Source organism: Ambystoma mexicanum, chromosome 5p, assembly GCF_040938575.1.
Source record: "Ambystoma mexicanum isolate Mex_15411 chromosome 5p, UKY_AmexF1_1, whole genome shotgun sequence".
Taxonomy (NCBI): Eukaryota; Metazoa; Chordata; class Amphibia; order Caudata; family Ambystomatidae; genus Ambystoma; species Ambystoma mexicanum.
The window spans coordinates 412386639-412409469 of record NC_090930.1 but is presented as its reverse complement, the minus strand read 5'-3'; the positions used below and the strand labels follow the sequence as shown (position 1 = coordinate 412409469).

At 48.2% G+C, this 22831-nt stretch overlaps 1 protein-coding gene across 1 annotated transcript in view; it reads left to right on the top strand.

The window, feature by feature from the left end:
- The window catches only part of HTATSF1 (HIV-1 Tat specific factor 1), a 456325-nt gene that overhangs the window by 358849 nt on the left and 74645 nt on the right, over positions 1-22831 (top strand). The window contains exon 7 of the mRNA XM_069612801.1: positions 17032-17121. Within this exon, the coding sequence (XP_069468902.1) occupies positions 17032-17121 (90 nt within the window). The remainder of the gene's footprint in view (positions 1-17031; positions 17122-22831) is intronic.

Below are 22831 nucleotides of genomic sequence, written 5' to 3'. Positions count from 1 at the left end.
AGGTAGAGGGCAGTCATTGGCTGTGGTCAGTATGACGCAGAGACCAGTGATTGGTTATTACTACGAAAGACAGATCAGAAACGAAACTGATACTGGTTTTTTCTTTACCGAGGATTCCCAGCCTGACGACGGGGAATATTCATGAGCATGTGAATCCATGCCAGACCCATGCTGGAGAACAACAGTTACAGGTAAGTAACTTGTTCCTTACTTACCTGTAACTGTTCTCCAGCATGGGTCTGGCATGGATTCACATGCGAACCCTCCCGCCTACCCCTCTGCGGTTCTTCACTTGGTCATACTGCCACTTTACGTGCTACCAAATCTGAGGATGGCTGCCAGAGGCGGGGCTTAGGGAGAGGGCAGTCATTGGCTGTGGTCAGTATGACGCAGAGACCAGTGATTGGTTACTACCAAGAAAGACAGATCAGAAACAAAACTGATACTGATTTTTTTCTATACCGAGGATTCCCGGCCTGACGGGGAATATTCATAAGCATGTGGCTCCATGCCGGAGAACAGTTACAGGTAAGTAACTTGTTCCTTATATATCCTCAAGTAACTACTGTTCTTGAGGATAGAGGAATACTTAGTATCTCTCCCAAAACATTATGTTCTGAGAGATTGGCGCACACCACCCTCTGTGGAGTGCCAACGGATTAGCTAGTATCCCCCTTCTCTCTGCTCCTGTGACTTTTTATTTTTTATTTTTTTTTTAAACTTTGGTTTTATTAACATTTTCATAAACAAACTTTGGGGCACCAAACGCATTCACATGAAATCAAGTGACAGGCCCGAGGGCCTCCGCCCTCCCACCCCCACCACCCCAATGCAATCCCACCCCCCTGGGGAAAAAAGAAAAAAAAAACCACATCGGGGCTTTGAAAAACGAGCTTTCTTAATCCAGAGCTTGGAAGCGAGCATGAGCGTTGACTTCTAGTTTGGCCGTTTTCCGTCTGCCGGTTCCCGGGCCCTGGGCACCCACACCATTCCCAGTTCCACGATACGGATCAATGGACATCCCATCCCCAAATCTGTTGCACCCCGTACCAGTTCGCTTCAAAGGAGGCCGAGTCATTGTTCACCATTGCCGTCAGTTTGTCCATCAAGAACATGTTTTTGACCTTCTGTAGCCATTCCACCTTGGAAGGAGTTTCTGGGCTCTTCCACTTTTGGGCGAGGGCAACCCTTCCCGCTCGTAGCATTGTTTCCCACATTCTAGGGTACCTCAATGTGTCCGTGTCCTCTGGGGGGAGGCCCAGCAGCATGGTCAGAGGGTTCTGAGGGAGCACTTCCTCCGCGATTTCAGCGATCCAGCCCCTTACCTCCTCCCAATATACCTGTACCTTCGGGCAGTGCCACCACATGTGTGCCCTCGAACCAACCTGGTCGCAACCCCTTGGGCATGCTGGGGATACACCTGGGAACATTTTGACAACTTTGCAGGGTCTCTGTGCCATCCCTGGAGGATTTTAAAGTTATGTTCCATATCCACGGTAAATAAATTCCCGTGGAAGGCTATTTTAAAGATCCTGGACCAGGCGTCCTCCGAGATCTCTTCCCCTGCCAACCCGTTCCAAAAAGAGCGGAACCGCCTCCTCTCCCCCAAATTGACAGTGTTCAAAATTTTATACACCCCTGAAACCGCCCCCTTCCTGGAAGACGCTGTATCAAGAAACTTCTCAAAGGGGGTCAGTTGTCTCTTCAAGTCTTGGCCCCAGGCCTGGTCACATAGGATGCCCTTCAAGCGGAGATATTCGAAGATGGATAGTGACCCCTGACCAAGAGCATCCCTCAATTCCTCGTATGTTAGGAATTCTCCCTCCCTGAACATCTGCCCTGCCCATTCCATCCCCGAATCGGACCAGGACTGTGCACAGCGGAACCCTCGACTGCCCAGCTTGAGGGGTTGGCTCCATAGAGAGGACATCGGGGACGGCCATGACGTTAAGTGTGCTGTCTGGGGGCCCTCCCGCCAGATTGCCCATAGAACGCCTAATGTCGGGTGGGACTTCAGTCTGTTCGGGATAAATTTTCGCGGGGCCCATAGAAGGTCCCGAACTTTTAGTGGATGGGTATCCATGTCCTCCAGATAGGACCAGTATGTGCCCAGCCCCTCTTTCATATGCTCCAGGAGCACCCGTAACTGGGCGGCGCGATAGTAAAGTTGGAAATCTGGCAACCCGAACCCTCCCTCCTCCCTGGGTAAAGTCAGGACAGTTTCGGTGTCCTACCCTGCCATATAAACTCACGGACCGCGTTTTGGAGGACCCTGAAGGTCTGGTCAGGGACGACCGCGGGAAGAGAGGTAAAGAGATACAACAACCGTGGAAGAATGTTCATCTTGACTGCCGTCATGCGGCCGTACCAGGACAGGATCATGGAGCCCCATCTCCTCAGGTCTGCCGTGATCCCCACCATCACAGGGTCGTAATTAATAGGGGCAAGATTGGAAAGGTCCCTGGGGAGGAGAACACCTAGGTATCAGCGGTTTTCCCCACTGTTATCCGCTCCAACCTGTCCAGGGAGTCCATACCTGGGTCTAGTGTTCTCATGGGGAGGAGGACCGATTTGGATGCGTTAATTTTGAGCCCTGAGAAGCGCCCAAATGTGGCCATCAGAGACAAGAGGGGGGGGGGCGAGAGCCGCGGGTCCACCAGGTAGGCCAGGATATCATCTGCAAACAGGGATAGCTTAAATTCCACCTCACCTCTCTTGATCCCCTTGATATCTCTGAGCTCTGACTGCGATGGCCAGGGGGTCCATTGCAAGAACGTAAATTAGGGGGGGAAAGCGGACATCCCTGCCTGGGTCCCCGCGAGAGGGAGAACGGATCCGATAGCCTGCCGTTCACCTGAACCCTAGCCTTCGGGGCCCTGTATAGTGCAGCCACCCAGTCCCGGATCTGTGGCCCAAAGCCCATTCTCTGGAGGGTGAGTGCCATAAATCTCCATTCGACCCTGTCGAACGCCTTTTCCGAGTCCAAGGATAGGACGCTCGGGTCAAGATCCGCCATCTGTGCATGGTGGATCAAATCTATAGTTTTTCGAATGTTGTCTGAGCCCCGACGACCCCCTATGAAACCCACTTGGTCTCCGTGGACTAGTTTCGGCAGGACCCCCTCTATCTGCCTCCCAATCACCTTGGTCAGGATCTTCACGTCAGTATTCAACAAAGAGATTGGGCGGTAGGAGGTACACTCCGAGGGGTCCCTACCGTCCTTGGGGAGCACCACTATGATCGCCTCCATCATGGAGTCCGGGAGAGACCCTGCCTCCAGCACTGCGTTGAACACCTTTACCAGATACGGAGCCAGGGTAGAACAGAACCTTTTGTAGAAGGCTACTGAGTAGCCATCCTCACCCGGTGAGGTACCCCCCTTCATGCCGCTAATCACTCGCTCCACCTCATCCTCGGTCACCGGGCCCTCCAACCCCGCCGCCATTTCCCTGGAAAGGGCTGGGATCTGTATAGAATCTAGAAACCCCTAGATTTCCTCCTCATCCCCATTATATTCGGACGAGTATAGTTTTTCATAATATCTGCGGAATGCCTCTATGTGGGATGCATCATGGCCTAATTTCCCCTCCTCATTTTTAACTGCTCTCACCATTTTACTTCTCTGGACCTCTCGCAGCTTCCAGGCTAAGATCCTGTCCGCCCTGTCCCCCTTCTCATAGTACCTCTGTCTGACCAGCTGGAGACTTCTTTCGGTTTTTTGGAGGAGCAGTTCCTTCAACTGGAGCCTGTAATCGGCCAGGGCGGCCATCCTGTCACGCTCTAAGGGCTCTGCAGGGGAGCCCCCTGGTTGAAATTGGGCAATTTTCTCCCTCAGGCGCCTTTCCTGGACGGCCCTTACCCTCTTCTCCCGGGCTCCTATTTTGATCAGGACTCCTCGCAAGGTGGCCTTGAAGGCGTCCCAAAGGGTGTGTAGTCCTATCTCCCCATTGTCGTTAAACTCAAAGAATTCGGTGATGGCCTCTAGTATCTCCTGCGCTAGTACCTCATCTTTTAGTAGAAAGTCATTGCACTTCCATCTCCCCCCGCGGTCACTCAGCCCTTCCCTCGCTATCGTAATCCTGATTAGGTCGTGGTCAGACCAGGGGACCGGCTCAACCCTGTAGCCAGATATAGATGAGAACAGGGATTCGTCCACCAAGATGTAATCTATTCTGGAAAACGATGTGTGGATTGCTGAATAGTACGTTAAGGAGGGGGTCTCGGATCTGGGGGTTGGGATCGTGTCTACCAAGCCTAATTCCGAATTGACCCTCTGGAAAGTTCGGGCCATGATTTCATCTGCTGCCCTGGGGATCTGGGGGCCTGTTCTTTTCCTGTCCCGGATTGGGTCCAGGACCATATTAAAATCCCCACCCACCACCACCGTGCCGTGAACAAAAAGCTTTAGTTTATCCCTCATCTCCTCCCAGAACTGAGCTTGGCCTTCGTTTGGACCATAGATGACCGCCAGGGTGAGTGGGGCCCCCTGCAGGGCTCCCCGGACTAGCAGGTACCGGCCCCCCGGGTCTTTCAATATGGTTTCTTTTTCGAAGTTGACTCCTCTAGCTAGTAGTATAGCCACTCCTCGTTTCTTTCCCTTGTGGGAAGCGCTGAAGACCTCCCCAATCCCACCACCCCGCAATTTGGGTTCCTTCCCCAGAGGCCAATGGGTCTCTTGCAAGAAGAGGATGTCGAGCTTGGCTCTTCGGAACGCCCTACTAACCAGGGATCTTTTCGTGGGAGAATTTAAGCCCCGAACATTGAGGGAGCCCACTCCCAGGGCAGGCAGACCCTCAGCCATAATTTAAGTAATCTTCCCTCACGATCAACGACTCAGTAATGCTCATTCCCGGATGCTCCTTGAATTGTGCTCTGAACTCCCCTCTTCCCCCCACCCTTCCTACCCCGGCGGACATGAAACGAAACCCCAACTGCCCCCCAACCCCAACTCAACTGAACCCCCTCAACTTTCGTGTACCCCCCCTCCCCGGCGTCCAGCCAAATAGTTCTGCCAGCACTGGCTTTTGGCCGAACCACCAGCCTGCCCCCTGCGGCCAGGCTAATCGCCCATGAAGCTGATCCTCTTGAGCCCCCCCAACCCTCCCACGGCTGCATTCCTTTTTATGAGACCCATATACTTGCTGTTCGTGGGGATGCAATTAAAGAGTAAACCTCCGACTCCTCCGAATGCCATTTTAGATCATAACAGTTCGAGTCCGTTCTCAGTCCTCGGAATCGTTCCGCCCGCCTTCTTTTGCTGGCGATGGGGTGTTCATTTTCCTGAATTTACGCGTCCCGGTTCTCTTTCTCCTGTCCCTCGACGGGCTGGGGTCACCGGGTCCGCCTCCTCCCTGGGCCTGATGGGCCCCTCCGGGGGTTCGTGTCCACCACGTATTCCTGGATCGCACCACGGATGTCTTCTTCTGTAATCAGGGTCGATCTTTGGCCCATGTATTCGAATGTCAGGGAGAAGGGATAGCCCCATCTGTAGCGTATCCCTTTATCCTTTAGCAGCTGCGTGAGGGGGCGGCACATTCTCCGCTTAGCCAATGTGTATGCGGAGAGGTCCTGGTATATGGAAATCTGGGCATTATTATAGGTGATTTCTCGGGCCTTCCTGGCCTCCTCCAGCACTTTAGTCTTTTCCGAGTAGTAGTGGAACCGGGCCAAGATCGAACGGGGGCCCCCCGCTCTGCCCCCGCCCTGTGCACTCTGTCGAACGTAGGCTCTGTAGTCCTCTCCTCCGCAAACAGGAGAGTAATGATGTCCCGCACCGCTCTGTTGACGTCCCTCTCCTTTTCCCCCTCCATTTCGGGCACCCCGAAAATCCTGAGGTTGTTCCTCCTCTCCCTATTTTCGAAATCGTCCATCTGGCGGGCTCTCTCCTCGTCCCTCTTTTCGAGGGCTTCTAGCCTCATGTTGAGTTGAATCTCTTGGGGTGCCGAGGTTGTTTGCTGCATCTGGACCTGGTGCAATCTGTCTTCGATATTTTCCACCCTTTGGTCAATTTTTTCAAACTTCTGTGCAATATCAGTGCGCATGTCTCTGATTTCTTGTAAGATTGAGGCGAAGCCCCTTTCCATGGCTGAGGAGGAAGGGGCTGAGTCTTCCGACTGGGCCATGGTTCTTTTCCGACTTGTACCTTTGTCGCCTTTTTTGCCCTCCTGGAAGCGATATTGCTGCAGGGACTCCCGCCAGCTCATCGGGTGTCTTCCCGTAGTCCACTGTCTTGGCCTCAATGTCCCTGGCGGGGGGGTGAGGCCGTTCTCCTGGGGACGTCTGCGGGGGGGCCCCCGAGACCGAGGGACCGCCCACCAGGGCAGACCCGTCCCGGGCCGGCACCAGCTGGGGTTGTAGAACGTTGCACGTTGTAGGGGGGAGGGGCGGGCACACGCCCCACCGTCACCTGGCGGGGGCCTCACACCCCGTCCAAACTCCTCGTGGGGGGTCGGGGCCTTTGCTGGGTACCCCTTGGAGGGACGTCGGGAGCCCTGTAGCCGTAGGGCTAGTATCGTGGATTTCTTTGAATCAGCAGGGGGGGGAAGGGCGATCTAGAACCAGTGGTGGCCTAGCTGTTTGTCCGCTTCCTTTTATTTTGTTCCTTTCTTCTCTCTTCTCTTATTTTTTTTTCCTCCTCCCCCCCCCCTCTCCCCTCTTTCCTTTTGATTCCCCCTCCTGGGGGTGGGGGTGGAGGGTCACCCCCGGGCGGGCACACGCCCCACCTGCGACCAGCGGGGGCCTCACACCCAAGTGACCCCCTGTCCGTTGGTGCTATTGTGTTGGGGGGGTGGGGGGTGTGGCGGCCCGTACCTCCGGCGCGCTCCGGGGGTCTGCACGCCCTCGGGGAGCGGTCCCCGGGCCTCCCCCGGCTCTGCTGCCTCACCTCTGCCGTTGGGCTGTGGCAGCCCGCGTTCGAAGATCCAGGGGGGAGGGGGGGCCTCCCACCCCGACCCGCGCCTTCCGCCTCAATCACTCCTCGTGGGCAGGGGGGGAGGCGCCGGTCCCCAGAGCCCGCCTTGGGCCCCCGGACTCCGGGTGGGTCCCGCCGTCTTCTCTTCGGGGGCGAGTCCCCTGGACGTGTCTTGCCGGGCCGGGGAGAAGCGCGCTGAGAGTGGTAGTCGAGGGGGGGGGGGGGCGGGCTATGGGCCTGCCAGGCCGCGGGAAGGGTCCGCCTCTCCTCCTGCTCCGCGGCCTTCCAAGCCGCGCTCCTCACCCGGTGCGGGGAGTCCCGGGTCCGGATCCTCCGTCTCCCGGGGGCCTCGAAGGCCGCTCCTTCGCCCAGGAGGTGCTCGGGGGGGCGCCCGGCGGAATCGTTGGAGTGGGCCCGCCGTGGGGGCTGGGGGGGGGCTCAATCACTTGCCAAAGCCCGGCCACAGCGGGAGCTACGCACTCAGGCAGCCATTGCCTGTGCGTCCCCTGGTGCCCTTCCTCCTGTGACTTTTTAGTCACATAGACAATCTCCTAGTTATGACTGGTGGCAGTGCACGTGTGCTACCAACTATTGTGTAATTGTACTGCAGACTATGTCCATGGCCTCGGTGGTGCACAATAGGGGCACCAAATTATTAACTTTGCTCCCTTCTTTTTTCTCCATTACTAGCGTGGTTGTTCTTTGTTGGCCCTTCTACCATTCTGGGAGGGGGAGGCCAGTATGTGTGTATTTTGCCTTTGGCTGGAACCCTTGGGTGTCCGCGCCTATGCTCTAGAGTGTCTGGGCAGGCAGCTAAAGGGGGGGGGGAGCTTTCCACCCCCTTGTCCTTTGTCTGCCAGAGTGCCTGGATAGGATCGGACCAGCTCCCACAGGGGGTCTGGCTGTCCTGATTGGACAGCCAAACACCCCTTTCTGTAAAATGCCGAGAGATTATAGAGGAGTGTGTTTTCGAACTGTATAAAAGGTGAGGCTTCTGAAGTGAAAAGCAAGTCGTCCACTGGAAGCTGAAGTAACCAAAGACGACGTCGACCAGAGACGCCTGCAGACACTTGGCAACACCGTGAAACGACCACTGCTGTCATGACCCCGTTTTCTGTGCGTCGGAGGAGCTCCAAAGAGGACTACTCTTTCACTTTGTCTGTTGGGAACAACCAGTCCCAAGACTAACTTAGAATTGAGCCATCTCCCAAGGTCATAGTTTACAGAGCTGCAGAATCACAATACCAGGATACCTGCTGCCCATTTTGAGTGCATTGTCATGGAAAGGCCGAATCTGTCCAACTCTTGACTGAGCCCACAAGGACACTCCAGAGATCCGATCCAACTCGCCCAGACCCCCTCATCAGAGTGCGGGGCTGCAGGAAGCGAAGAAGATCGACCAGGCTTATCGCATCCTGTGGAAGTACACCTTTTTGTTGCAAATAAGTAATTACTGATTAGAGTGCATTGTGAAATATTACAGAATCATCCTGACTGAAGTCTTTTTGTTGACATTTGAACACTGCAGAATTATAACTGCCTGTTGCCAAGAAGTAGTTGTGGGAACTCTCTATCAGTTGAGAGACAAATTATTTGTTGGTTAATAACAAGGGGTAGACTGATTACAGAAGAGGAACTTTATTTGAACTTTGTAATACCAGATTTTCTTCCTTTTGAACTATTGACTGAGATCCTGATTGAATCTGGGGAATTGGAATTCATCCTGATTGCAAGGTGGAATAATTACCAGGTTTTACAGACCAGTATTAATCTTTGTTATGTTTAAACGGTTATGTATTACTTTGAGTTTATTGTATCCATAAGTGTGCGGCACTGTTGGGTAAGAATTGATGCAGTCCAACTGGTGTGGGACTGCAGAAGACCTATCTCTTGGTATTGGGTAACCCACCTTTTAGTATAGGCCTGTACTACCCAAGTTGGTAGTGTGACTGAGCAGTCAGGCTCATCTTTAGTGGGGTAATATGAGCTGTAGAGCTGTACACTTGAAATCAGGAAGTACAAGTATCGAAGTAACACTTACATATTTATATTATAACTTCAAGTGTGTATTTATATACACACAAAGATATTTAAAGCATACTTTTAAAAGTAGCAACTGATTATAACATTAATCCCAAGTGAGGATTCAATTCAATAAGTGAACTTTAAAGCAGGTGAGTAATTCTTTCATGGGTTATACATTTTCCATCATTCTTGAGTGATGTCATTTGTGGTCAGCAATAACACTTATTTGTATCACCTTTGCTGTATTGAGTTATAAGGGGGGGAAGGGGGGAATGTTATGGTTAGATCAGAACATATTGGTATTCTATAAAAACGGTTTATAGTGACATTTTCGAATTTAATAATTTAGAATAAAAAAGTTTTTTTTTAATGGGGGGGGGGGGTTCCCCCAACCCCCCTTTTTTATAACCATTTTTTTACTAGCCAAACCCCAAAAAAACATAAAATAAAAAAATAAATATTCCCCAAAAAATGTTTCAACATTTTTTTTCTCGATATTAATGCATTCGAAATTATTCATTCGACATTTTAACTGGACACCTATAAAAACAGATTCTCCCAGAGGGATACAGGCAGTCTTTTATCAAAGCAATAATAGTGTTCAACAATTAAAACCTGTAAGGGGACAAGCACTGCCAAAGCCAATAGTTTCAGAAGGGGGCCTTTATGGAGAGCCAAGACAGCCAAAGTGAATGTGCCAGTTCAAAGTTATGATGCTCTCTTCTTAGAAAATGTTCTTAACTAGTAGTTCAAATAGAAAATCACAGCACCTCGAGAGGAGTCACCTTTTTGTTAGGGAGAATTCTCATGAATGTGCTAATTGCCTTCACCTTAGAGACCCCCAGCAACTTTGCTGGATTTTGAGCACTTGCATTTTTTACCTGGAAAGAGTGTGAGCCCTTTTGCCCACTCTTTCGTGTATTTTGATGTGTTTTACTCTTGTGTTCTTTGATTATGAAGTTTTAGATAACTCCATAGGCATCATCATTTCATGAGCATAATCTTTTCACAGCACCCTCAGTGCAGTGACACAGGGATGTCTTTTTAGACTTCCAAAAGGTTCAAATACCTTCTCTGGGATAAACTACTGTTTCCCAGAGAATGTAAGGTTAAATTGACTTTACTAGTCTTTTTAATTCCTAGACCCAGCACACACACTATCGTTCTATAGAGTGCTGGAGGGGTTACCTAGTATCCCTGTGTCTAGAAACTCATGTAGCAGTCAAATGCTACCCTTTCCTATCGAAATGGCTGGTGGCAGTGGTTTTACAACAAAGTACCATTATTTTTTCCAACCATGAACACCCGTAGCTAAAAATCGCGGGAGCCATGTTTTTCGAGATGGCGCCTTAAACCCCTTTGTTTAAACAGGTCCCAGTCTTCTTTTTTTGCCGTTTCTTTTTGGAAAGGTCCTTCTAGAATTTGTCTCTGCATGCCAAACCAGGTTTGGTCCCTTTGTTGTTACGCCTTTGGCGTGCTTCAGGACTGAAGACCGCCTCTGGCACATGAGTGCCTGGAGTGGGCAGGAAGTGAGGGAGGTGCCCGAAACTCCCTGTGCTTGGTCTCCCAGGAGACCCAAATGCACTCTGGCATGATTGGCTGGCTGACTGTCCGGCAAGGACAGCCACCCTGCTGGGTGAGTGGCAGCTAGGCTGGAATTAAAAGGAGAAAACTGTTTAAAAGGCGAGTCTCTTGGCTTGGAAGGCAGAGTCGACCACCTGAACGAAAAAACCGAAGACGAGCTGGAAGAGGAAGGCTGCTGCAACTCCGGGACCGTTGGTTTGCCCGGTGAAGCCCCGTTGCAGGTCGGAATTGCCAAGTTCATCTTGACAGAGAAGCCCCTTCATGGACGACTTCTCCCTTTGAGTTGGTGGGACCAATCAACTCATGAGCCACCTGGATACCATTCTCGGAGCTGGTTAGGACACCAGCTTGTGTGCTTGACTACAGCAACTCGAACCAAAGATCTTTCATTTGCCAGCTTGTTTGACCAGTCCCTGTGCAGTGCAGGAGTCCCCCGACGCCCTCCCTCTTGTCCCCACGCCTGAGGCTCAGGAACCGTGAGATCTGCAGGAACTGCCAGGAACCAACATCTTCAGCTGCATCTTTTCTTCATATTAAGGTACTGTGCCAACCCGATTGAGAGAACTTACCTCTTGCGGTGAAAGTTCATGACTTTCCCAACTTGCAGGCCTAATCAGCTTGCGACCCAACATATGATTATTTTTTGTACAAACTACTTCTGAGAACTTTGGCAAAGACTTTACCGTTTACTACAAAAATTGCTCTTCCCTATCCAAGACACTAGCCCATTGACTTTGGTCTAGGCCTATTGAACTGAATCGAGTCCTCTAGTGAACTAAAACTATTTACACTGCCTAAGAAAGTATTTGTGATCTATTTATTAACTTGTGCCTTTGTAATCCTATTTAAAGTGACTGAAATGTCATTTTGCTTCTATTTCAGGGGAGCCTAATTTACTCAAACTTATTGGTTTGGTACTGAAGTGTTTGTGTATGATATTAAGTTGCCTCCTTCTAGTGTATGTTTTCTAAATGACTGTGTAATAAATTAATAAGTGTTTTACCAAGTAACCTTGAGTACAATTCTGCCTAACAACCTTGAAGAAGCACAAGTTGGAAGGCCAGTGCAAGTGAGTTGAGGTCCACTCTAAAGAGGGTAAAATAGCACTTCCCCAGGTAGGAAGCGCTACAAATGGCAAAAGGTTGATGTACCCCCAGACCCCACAGTACTTGTGAACTGAAGAATTTGTTCCAGCTGGATGCCTTCTGGTTGCAGTGCAGCAGACCCTTGTTCCTTGTCCTTGGTCGTGGTGACGAAAGGGAGGATGTCTGGCGGCGCCCTGCCGCAGCACCCAAGAGAGGGACTCGGCAGCAATGGATTCTCCTTAATTCAGCAGCTCTTTTTTTCTTTTGGTGCCTTTTTCTCAGTGCCAAAGAAGAACGAAAAGCTCTGGTTAGAAGTTGCTTGATCCCTCGGTCCTGGACTCTGGTGAGGGGACTCCGAATGAAGATTTCCTGCTTCTGTAGGATCCTCTGGATGCCCACAAAGTTTTGATCAAAATCACACTTCGGAAGACAATGCACTCGAAGATGGTCAGGGGTCCCTGGTATTGGGATTCTTCAGCCTTGGAAATTCACAGCAAGTCGGGTGTTGCGCCAAAAGGGGGTTGGTCTGGAGGCTGGTTGGACCCACCAGATTAAGGGAGGAAGTTGTCCCGTACAGGTCGAAACGTAAATGGGGTCCGCACAGCTGCAGGGCTTCACCAGGCACTTTGCGGTCCAAGAGGTTGCTGCTGGCGTCTCTTCATGTCTTTTTCGTCGGATGTTGTCTTCCAGTGGTCGACTCTGCCTCTAGTCCCAAAAACCTCATCTCTTAAGCAAGGTCCCATTAATTCACAGCCCTAGGCTGTCAATCACCCAGCAGGGTGGCTGCCCTCCATGACAGCCAGCTGGCCAATCGGAACTGGTTTCACTCAGGCACACCTAGAGACAAACGACAGGGACATTTTGGGTCCCTCCCTCACTTCCTGCCTTTCCAGACGCACTGGAGCCTGGGCGGGACTCAGGGCTGAAGCCCGCCAAAGTCAAAACACACTAAGCACTCAAACCCAATTCAAACAGAGTAAAAGCCCAGAAGAAACGTAACTTACCAGAAATGGTGAAAAAAGACAGGGGTCATTCTGGGAAAATGGTCACCCTTGGGTGCGCTACTGCAGCTGAGGTATCAGCCTGCAGATACATGGCACAAGGTAGTAAAAAAGAAACCATTGCCACCAACCATTAAAGTGATTGCGTGTAACAGAATGTTACATGAGGAGGAGGAGGAGGAACAGTAGGAGTGTGATAAAGGAGTTACTATGTAACCCCCCAGCACTCCACATAGTGTGGGGTATGTTGGACCCAAACAAGAAAAGGTAAGGAGATAAATAAGACAGGGGTAATCTTACTATTCTTGGGAACAGTTGTTCACCCAAAAAAATGTAGTTAAAGGGATAATGCGCTGAAAAATGTTAGTCTTAAAAGATGGGCAATAATCAAAAACATATACTAAACCTCTTTTTAAAGAAAGTTCCTATGTAAAATTTTGAGCAAATAAGGCTCAAACCCAATGATTTCAAGCAATAGGAGGCATCCATTTTGTGAAATGAATGAGCCTTGCAGCAGTAATGTAGCAAAAGCCACCTGCTGGTAGCTTTTACTACAGCAACTTTTGCTTCATTAGTGCTGGAGAGCAGAGAATGCAGGCAGGAAGGTCTGCTGCCGGTAAGTTCTTATTTTCTATTTCTTAGGAAACCACAGCATTGTTGTATTTATAAATGCTGTGGTTTTCTTTTTAAGTTTCTCTGACTTAAAAAGAAAACCACTGCCATTATAAATGCAACTGCATTATATTTATGATTATGCTGGCTTTCGTTTTGAGTCTCACAGGCTCCCACGGGCCGGTGGAGCCCATGAGACTCGAAGCGAAAGCCACTGCTATTATAAATACAACGTTGTATTTAGGATTTCCGTGGTTTTCCAACCACGGCAATCATAAATACAATAACGTTGAATTTATAAAAGCACTTACCGGCAGCAGCCTTCCTGCCTGCATTCTCTGCTCTCAGGCAATAATGAAGCAAAAGCTGCTGTGATAAAATCTACCAGCAGGTGGATTTTGATTAATTAGTGCCGCGAGAACAGAGATTAACACAAGCACAGGAGGCTCATCCATTTCACAAAATGGATGCCTCCTAGTGCTTGAAATTATTGGGTTTGAGCCTTATTTGCTCAACATTTTACATAGGAACTTTCTTTAAAAAGATGTTTAGTATATGTTTTTGATTATTGCTCATCTTTTAAGGCAATAACATTTTTTGTGCGCACTATCCCTTTTAACATTGAGACGTCCAAGGCACTTCTCGGCAGCACTGCACAAAAGGTGCTGTGTGTCACAATGCAAAAGCAGATGCCTATGGAGTTTACCAGACTCCATTAAACATTGAAGAACACAAAAATCCTAGTCCGAAAAAACACGAGTGAGAAAAAAGTCCCACTCGCTCAGGGCTTTTTCATTTTAACTCCTGAGTCCAGCAAAAAAGCTGGGGGGGGTCTCTAAGGTTAAAGGGAATTGGCACAGAAATTAAAATTCTTCCTAACGGGGACAGAATCATTTTGTTTGTGGTTTCTTTAGCTTATTTAAAGGTATGCAAAACACGTTAGGCTGGGGGGTAGCAGGGCATTTCTCAAACCCTTTTGAGTTTAATAAAATGGCATCTTTTGAAAAATCTCCACAAAGTTGTCCACCTCAAATTTCTGACCCCTCACAGTATCTTCTTTTGCCAGATGTCTCTTGAAGGCACACCAGATCCGGGGCTCCTCCATGTAGTTCCGTGATGACAACCGCCCTCTTCGCTGGTCAATTTAGCCCATTAACATTCCAAGTATATAGTTGGATCATGTTTCATTGATGCTATCTTCTGACATTGATCATCTCCTTTAGATTGTTGTTTGCTACCATGTCTCATGTCCTCCTTTTACCTTGGCACTTGGAGACATTTCTGATTGGTGGTTTCCAGTGAGTGAACCCTATTGTACCCCAGTGGATTCTCTCTCAAGTCTTAGAGATTTTTTGACCAGCTCTTCTATGCATTCCCTAAATATCTGTTCCTTCGGCTCCCTCTCTGAGCGCCTTAACATGAATTCTCTCGCTCTCTCTCTCTCCCTCCCACTCTCCCGCTCTTTCTCTTTCTCCCTCTTTCTCTTTCTCCCTCTTTCTCTTTCTCCCTCTTTCTCTTTGTCCCTCTTTCTCTTTGTCCCTCTTTCTCTTTGTCCATCTTTCTCCCTCTTTCTCTTTGTCCCTCTTTCTCTCTTTCTTTCTCTCTTTGGTTTTGTCCCCTATGAATGTCTTTCATTCTTATATCATGTTTGTTGCGCCAGCTCCAGGACCTGTTTAAGATCAATCTTTATTTTTTCGCCTAATCTATTCTGAGTCCCAGTGTTGGGCAAGATTGTATGTAGTAACCCAGTGGGAGACTACACCAGCCTTGTCCTCTGGGCAATAGGTCACCCAACCTTTGGTATAGGCCTGTACTACACAAGTTGGTAGAGTGACTGAGCAGCCACATGAGCTGTATGGTTGTAACATAGAGATTCACAGTGACCGGTATTCAAGTAACACTTATACTCAAGGCTTCTTGATTAAAATGATTATTTATTAATTTAACAGTCAGTTTTAAAAGAAGCTTCCTTTAAAAGGGGGGCAATTGGCCACAATCATATACACTTCAAAAATGCACTCCCTCAGTTTCAGTTAAGTAGATGCCCTTTTGGGATGTCACACACACACTTCCTACACCATGAGGTGACTTCAATAGCTAAGACACTGTGGACATTAATATATCACTTTACTCTTAAATGCAATACTGGAATTTGTGGAAAAAAAGGGAAAGGTTAGGGAAGGAAACAATTGTTAACAAGTTTCCACAAACAAGTAAGTACTTAACAATCCCCCCCAATGAAATATAGGTTAACCCTTTCCCAGCTATCCAAGTAAGTTATGTTTGACTTATTGAGGGACAGATCAACACAAAGTAGGAGGGTAAGAAGAGTCTACAGGGAGCCAGGACAGCCAATGTCAGTTGAGCAAAGTCTAGGAAAGCAGAGGCACTTCTTGAAGATAGCACAAAAGTCTTGCACAATATTAAGAGTTTTGTAGTAAAAAAAATCACTGTTGGGCCACAAACTGGGAGGCTTGTGAGAAGCAAAGATACAAGCAACTCTGCAAAATGCAGCAAATGCAACTCTCCAGTGAGAACAAGCAAGTTACACATAACCAGAGGCAAGTACCCCGGCCCTGCCAGACACGCTGGAGCTAGAGGTGGGCTTCACCCGTGAATCCCGCCAAAGACCAAACGAACAAAGGGACCAGACCTGGTTTGGCACGCAGAGTAATTCTCAAGAAGGACCTTACGAAAGAAAAAACACTGGGACCATTTTGACTGGCCAACTTCTCTGCACTGTTAAGGGTTCTCCTATATTGTGGTGCCTCTGTTCTGCTGGTTGTGTAACTTGTGTCTCCAGAAATCTCCTTGCTATACAGTAAACAGGTTATGGTTATGCTGTTAATGGCAGCTTTGGTGTTGTGTCCCTTTTGCTCATCCATTGTGCCTAGATACCGTTATTCCTTCTCCCCATGCTCGTACAATATCCTGTGATTCTTCTGCCCGCTACCATCCGCAGGTGTTAAATCCTGAGCCAGGGGTGCCATTTGCTGTGATTCACCGGTGGCCCAGCTCCGACCCACTTCATTTGTGGATTACCCAGACAAGTCTCCAGTACCCCATGCTCAGAGTTGGCCCATTCCCCCCCCCCCCCCCCCCCCACACCCCTCCCGGCTCTTTCTTGGTACCCTAGAGGAGTGGATGCTTGTCACTTTCCTGGTTGACTGGTTAAACCAGCTCCCTCCTCCTCTAATTTCCGCACCAGCACCTCCCCAGTTAGCCTGATGGTCATCAGCCTCCTGTGCAAATGTCTCTCTGCTCAAGTTTCACTGGGTGTCTTCCTATTACGTCAAGCCGCTATGGGTGTGAATATTTCAAGGAGACAGTCCTGTTGTACCATTACACCGCCTCAGACCGTTGTACGAAAACGACCATCCTGCCTGGTGTTCTGCTCTGCTTTGCCCCACCCCCTTGTGCTGTTTTCATGGCAGTTCTACCATTCATTTAGGCTTTTTTCTTTTTTGCATTGTAACAAATGTTATTGAAAGAAGGTATGGACAAGTGATTTATTTGGGTCAGTATATACTATGTTCCTGATATCTCACTTCTGGTGCCCATGATACTTTGAAGGAGACTGCCATGATGTCGTGCTAATGTCCCCAGTTGTCTGTTTAAAGATATCAAGATCGTGCCGTGAGCTTTTTCAGTAGCTGATTTAAGGAAGATTGTATCAATCGGAGAGATCACGTGAAGTCAGTTGTTTATAAAGTTCCCTACACCCCATTCACGACCCCTATAAATACCTCAGTAAAAATGCTTGACTATCATCACTTTATAATAATAATTGTATATTCTCCTTCTCTATCTTCAGGAGGATCCATTAGTATTGAATGAGATTCGTGAAGATCTTCGAACTGAATGCGAAAAGTTTGGGGTAGTGAAGAAAGTTCTTATATTTGATGTAAGTATAGCCATTCATGTGCTGCAAGTCGAAGCAGGAAGTATTTGAGTAAATTGGAGAAAAAAGTTTTATGCTGACTTTTGCTGTAGGTGCTACATGTGGAATAAAAGATACTTGCCATGTTTATGGAACTTGCAACATATGTGATTGTCTTAAACATCCTTTGGAATTTTACACAAATATTTAGTTATTTTAGAAAGGGCCTTAATGTATGTGAACATGCCCATAGCTAAGAAACGTTAGGGCCCTCAGAAGATTGTAATTGCTGATAGTAACCTTTCGTTTTTGATGATTTTTGTTGCCACAACATCACTGAAAATAAAAGTATTGTTAGCCTGCAAAAACGGCCCTATTTTATCATGTAGAACGCATTGGCCTTTATTGTCCTTGGCACTTAAAGAAGGCATGCATAATGTGTCGCCTGTGCTCGTACCGCTGGCCACAAGTAGTGAGAATGGAATGTTGGTAAATGGTTTATGCATCAGCAGCTCAGAGAATGTTGGGAGAATATTTCAGTGAGTGTTCTATTGGTGGCTGAGCTGGTATGAGTCAGGTGGCTGGTGGGTGTCTACTTGTTTTTATCTAACTGGAAAGGTCTAAAAGACTTACAGAACCTGATACTTGTTCAATAAAGACTTTTATCTAATACTACAACCTGCCCGCACCCTGTCTACTAACCTTTCAAGCTACAACACATTGTTTACATTTTTTACGTGTTTTAAATAAATGGTGTCTAATGTGAATTCTAGGAATTTTAGTGTTTACTGCAGCTTAAATACTTTATTTTTGTTTCACATGGTCTTAATAATATTTTGTGTTAATGGAAACACAAATTGTAGTAATAAATGTGTTAGGCAAGATGGTATGCAGTACCATGTGGGAGACTGCACCAGCCTTGGTATAAGCATGTACTACACGAGTTGGTAGACTAACTGAGCTGCCAGGCCTATCTCAAGAGGGGTCAATGTGAGCTGTAGGGTTGTTACAGAGTTTCAGTGACGGTTATTCAACAATTATTAATTTAACAGTCGGTTGAATAAGCCTTCTTAAGAAGGGAGCAATCCTATAACACAAAATATACTTCAATAAATACACTCTGTTTCACTTTGATACCCATGGGGGATGGCACACAGACACTTCTACACCCTCACACGACTTAAATAACTAGGACGCTGTGGACATTGATTTATCACTGGCACATTTAGAGCAATACTGAGTGTGAGATCAAAAGTGAAAAGTTTCAGAGGGAGAAAACAATGGTTAACAAATATTCTTAAGCGGGTAAGTACTTTTTAAACCCTCCAATGCAAAGTAAATAAACCCTTTCCTGGGGGAAAGGCAAAGAACAAAGTCGGAGGTACGAGTCTTTCAGGGAGCCAGTGTTAGCTGAACAAAACTCTAGTTGAGCCGAAGCACTTCTTGCAGCTAGGAAAAAAGTCTTGCACAATGTTTTAGAAATGTTTGTAGAAAAAGAAATCACTGTGGGGCCACACGCTGGGAGGCCTTTGAGGGGCAAAGCTGCAAGCAACTCTGCAAGGGCAACCAAGACAAGTCTCAACAGAGAGTTAGCAAGGTTACACGACAAGTGGTAAGTCCTCTTAGTTTTACAGTACCTTTGGTTAGAAGAAAAACTGCTTCCAGGTGGCTTCTGTTCCTGTGTAGGTCGGCAGATCCTGTGTTCCTGGGCCTCAGTCGTGGGGACAAGAGGGAGGACGTCTACGAAAGGAAGGTCGGTGGCAGCAATGGGCAAACTTCGGATCAGCGGCACTTCGCGGTTTCAGCTCCTCGCGTCTCTCGCAAACAGCACCACTGCGGTTCTCGGATACCTTTATGGACTTTCCCCGCATCTGGGGTCCAGCAATCTGTTGAGGTGTCTCAGGCTTGGTCAGTCCTGCTTCATGGGAGTCTGCAGGATCTTCCTGGAGCTCGGGTCCGACTTAAAAGCGATGCACTCGATCTGGTGTTCCTCTCCCTGGCACTTTGGTTCCTGCAGCAGCAATGGAAGTACAGCCAGCTCCGAGAGGAGGTCCAGACGAGTTCACTTTGGGGTTGATTGGTCCCACCAACCCAAGCAGAGAAGTAATCCGTTGTAGGGCTTCTCTAGTTGAGGCAAATTCGTAGCTTCAGCAATGCAGCAGGGCTTCACCGGGCAAACCAATGGTCCAGGATTTGCAGCAAGTGTCTCTTCCAAGTTCTTCTTTGGATTCCTTCGTCCAGTGGTCGACTCTGCCTTCCAAGCAAAATGCCTCGCCTTTTATCCAGGTTTCTCCCATTCATTTGCAGCCTAGCTGTAATCACACAGCATGGTGGCTGTCCTCTGAGGACAGCCAGCCGGCCAATCACCTTTGGGTGCATTCCTGTAACCAAGGGGATTAAGCACAGGGCTTTTCGGGCACCTCTCTCACGTACTGCTAGACATGCTGGAGCCAGAGGCGGGCTTCACCAGTGAATCCTGCCAAAGACAAAACAAACAAAGGGACCAAACCTGGTTTGGCGCGCAGAGTACATCCCAAGAAGGACCTTTCCAACAAGAAATGGTGAAAAAAGAAGACCAGGGCCATTTTGACGAAATGGGCACCCTTGGGTGTCTTACTGCAGCTGCAATTGCAGCCCGCCGTAAAAACACAATGGTAGGAAAAAGTAAATCACTGCCACCAGCCATGAATTGTAGAAAGGGTTACCTAAAAATGTTACATGAGAAACTTGACAAAGGGGATACGAAGTAGCCCCTCCAGCACCCTATGGTAAGATAGTGTGTTCTGGGTCTAGAAAGTTACAAAATGTAAGTAAAGTCAATTTCACTTCACTGCTCTTGGAAACAGTAGTTTCACCAATAGAAGGTATTTAAACCTTTGGGAAATCTAAGAGACTTCCCCGTGTCACTGCACTGAAGGTGCTGTGTGTCACAATGTAAAGATGATGCCTATTGAGTTTGTCGGACTCCAAAGTCAAAAAGAAACAGAGTCCAAATCACAGAAAAATACATGAGTGGGACAAAGGTCTCACTCTCTCCAGGTTAGAAATTATAAGTTCTAAAGTCCAGCAAAAATAGCTCGGGGTCTCTAAGGTAGAAGGGGAATTAGCACATTTCTGAGAATTCTCCCCAACATGCCTACCACAAGCACTTCTCTTTCTTGTTTTTAAATCATCTTCTAGTTTTGCCCTGTGTGTTTTGCCTATTTTAGCTAACAATCGTTTTACCATTTACATTTTCCCTTTTCTTTGATCAGGCAATTAATCACCTCAGTACCTCCATAAACATGAATTATCATAAATCTTCATGTATATTTCTTTCCTGCTAATAGTGTAAGTCACACATTCGCCAATGTACATCGCGGTGTCATTTCTCCCCCGCTCCCCGTACCCTGATATTTATAGCTCTAGTATTTTCTCAAGTCCTTTTTCCTTAATTATATTTTAATTTCCGTTTTCACTTTTTGAGTTGTTTGTTCGATGTTTTGGTTTTCCATTTCAGGTATTAATGTTCGATTTTCAACACATTCCTTCTAGGGTTCCAATTCACTTTTAAGGAAACACTTCTTGTAGATACCCAGTCCAATGTTTCACCGAGCTACTTGCCGATCAGTCTACTGCAGAATGCAAAACTTTGAAAGTCCAGTTACTACACATGCTGCTAAACTAACATTGAGGATGTGTTCTACCATTTTATCCCTGCTGATAAATGTAAAAGATAAAGGTTTAAGCTTGTCTGCTTATGTGATGGGGGCCCCTTGGAAGATTTGTTCCCGACCAGAAGCTCCATATTCTCCAACATGGGGTCTGGCATGGATCACATGCTCATGAATATTCCCCTGTCGTCAGGCCGGTAATCCTCTGTAAAAGAAAAAACAGTTTCACTTTCACTTTCACTTAAAAACTGTATTTCTCCTCTAAACCAATCGCTGATCTCTGGGTCATACTGCCACCAGCCAATGACTGCCCTCTCCCTAAGCCCCGCCTCTGGCAGCCATCTTCAGATTTTTACCGCACGTTCAAGTGTCAGGAGTCCTCGAGTTTTGCTCCGTGAGCTATTCTACGTTTATTTGTGCGCTCTTTCTCTGCATCGGCCGACAAGTGAATTTTGCGCCACTCAAGGGCGTATTTGTCTAAAGTTCCAGGAGGCTATCAGGCCTACTCCGGACCATGTCAGAAGAAAAGAAAGAGGGAAGCTCCCTTTTCAAGCTCTGTTCCAACTGCGGAACGTGTTTGTAGAAGACAAACACATTCAGTGCCTCTAATATCTCCTTCTCGGACACCGAGAAGGAGAATGCGAGATCTGCCTCTGGTTCAGCAAGAGAGCCATGAAAGATCATCACAGTAGACTGGTGGCGTGGCTCAGCGCGAGGGCCTCTACCCCGTACCCCCAAGCAGGGGCAGGGGCGTGCCTCACCCAGGACTGGCTGTTCCAAGGAGCAGGCTTCGAAGTCCATTGAGGGTGCCCCATCCGTGGGGGCCCAAGACAAGGCCAAGCACTGCAAGTCCGTCTCCTTTGGGGTCGCTGTGCAAGCGGGTCCCGCAATGCACAGGGCGCATTCAACCTCACCATCTGCCTCCATTGCCAGCCATCGATCCAGCTCCTCCTCAAAGAGGAAATCGGCCAACTCGGATAAGCTGCGGGAGAAGTCCATGAAACCTAAGGGCTTCCAACCTGCTGATAAAGGCCCAGATGGCATAGGAAAAATAGTCGTTGACGATCGAGATGGTAGCGGCTGCACTCTTGAAGGCCAAAAAGGCTGACCCGGTCAAATTAGCCCTGGCTTTGCCCAGTGCCCCTGCCGCCGAGGCAGGAGGCCTCCGCCGGGCCTGTGGAGAGGACACCGGAAAAGAGGATGCCGCAGCCAAGCCCGAATCAGACCCTTCAGGATGCAAAAAGGGGGTAGGGGGTGACGAGGAGTCCTCAGGTTGAGTCGCACTCCAAGGAACTGATGTTTCGTCCTCGGACGAGGACCAGGAGTCCATATACACAATCCATGAGGACGTCTGGGACAACGGAAATGCTGGCGGCGTGGGGCTTAGTAAGCCTGCTGAACTGGCTCCAAGAGATGTATCGCTGGGCATACTCTCAAACCTGCACATGTTGGTATCATAAATTCAGAAGAGGATGCCCCCGGTGGCCCCGGATCAACCTCTGGCGAAAAAGAGGAAGTGCCACCCATCACCGCCTCATCAACCCCTGCACCTTGGTTTACTAAGTGATTCCTTAACTGAGTGTCACTACACAACTGCTAGGGTCTACTACCATTGTATTACTGAAAGTAATCGGAATGTAACTCATGCTTTTACTCCCCGTGAATAGGTGTGTCCTATAATAAATGTTTGATGAGGTCTGACTTCCCTAGAAATACTGTTAGTATTCTGAACTAGGTTTCTGCTTTGGTCTGTGTACCTTGAAGCAGTGTGTTGTGTTTTTATAATGTGTTTGACTCTATGACAAAGTACTTACCTAAGACTTCACTTGGCCTAACTTGTATTTATAATCTTTATTTTGTATAATATTTTTGGTTGTCAGTGTTTCTGTTGAACCCTTGGTATATTATAAGTTCCTTGTAGCTTCCTACAGCCTTCTCTTCCCTCCCAAGATAAGCCGGGCTCCTCTGTCTACGCTACGATGAACTCAAGTGGTACATCATTATACTAAGAGTGGAGTCTTGTACTGTGTTGGTTGTATGATTTTACTAAAACCTTAGTTGGACTTCAGAAAAACTGTTCT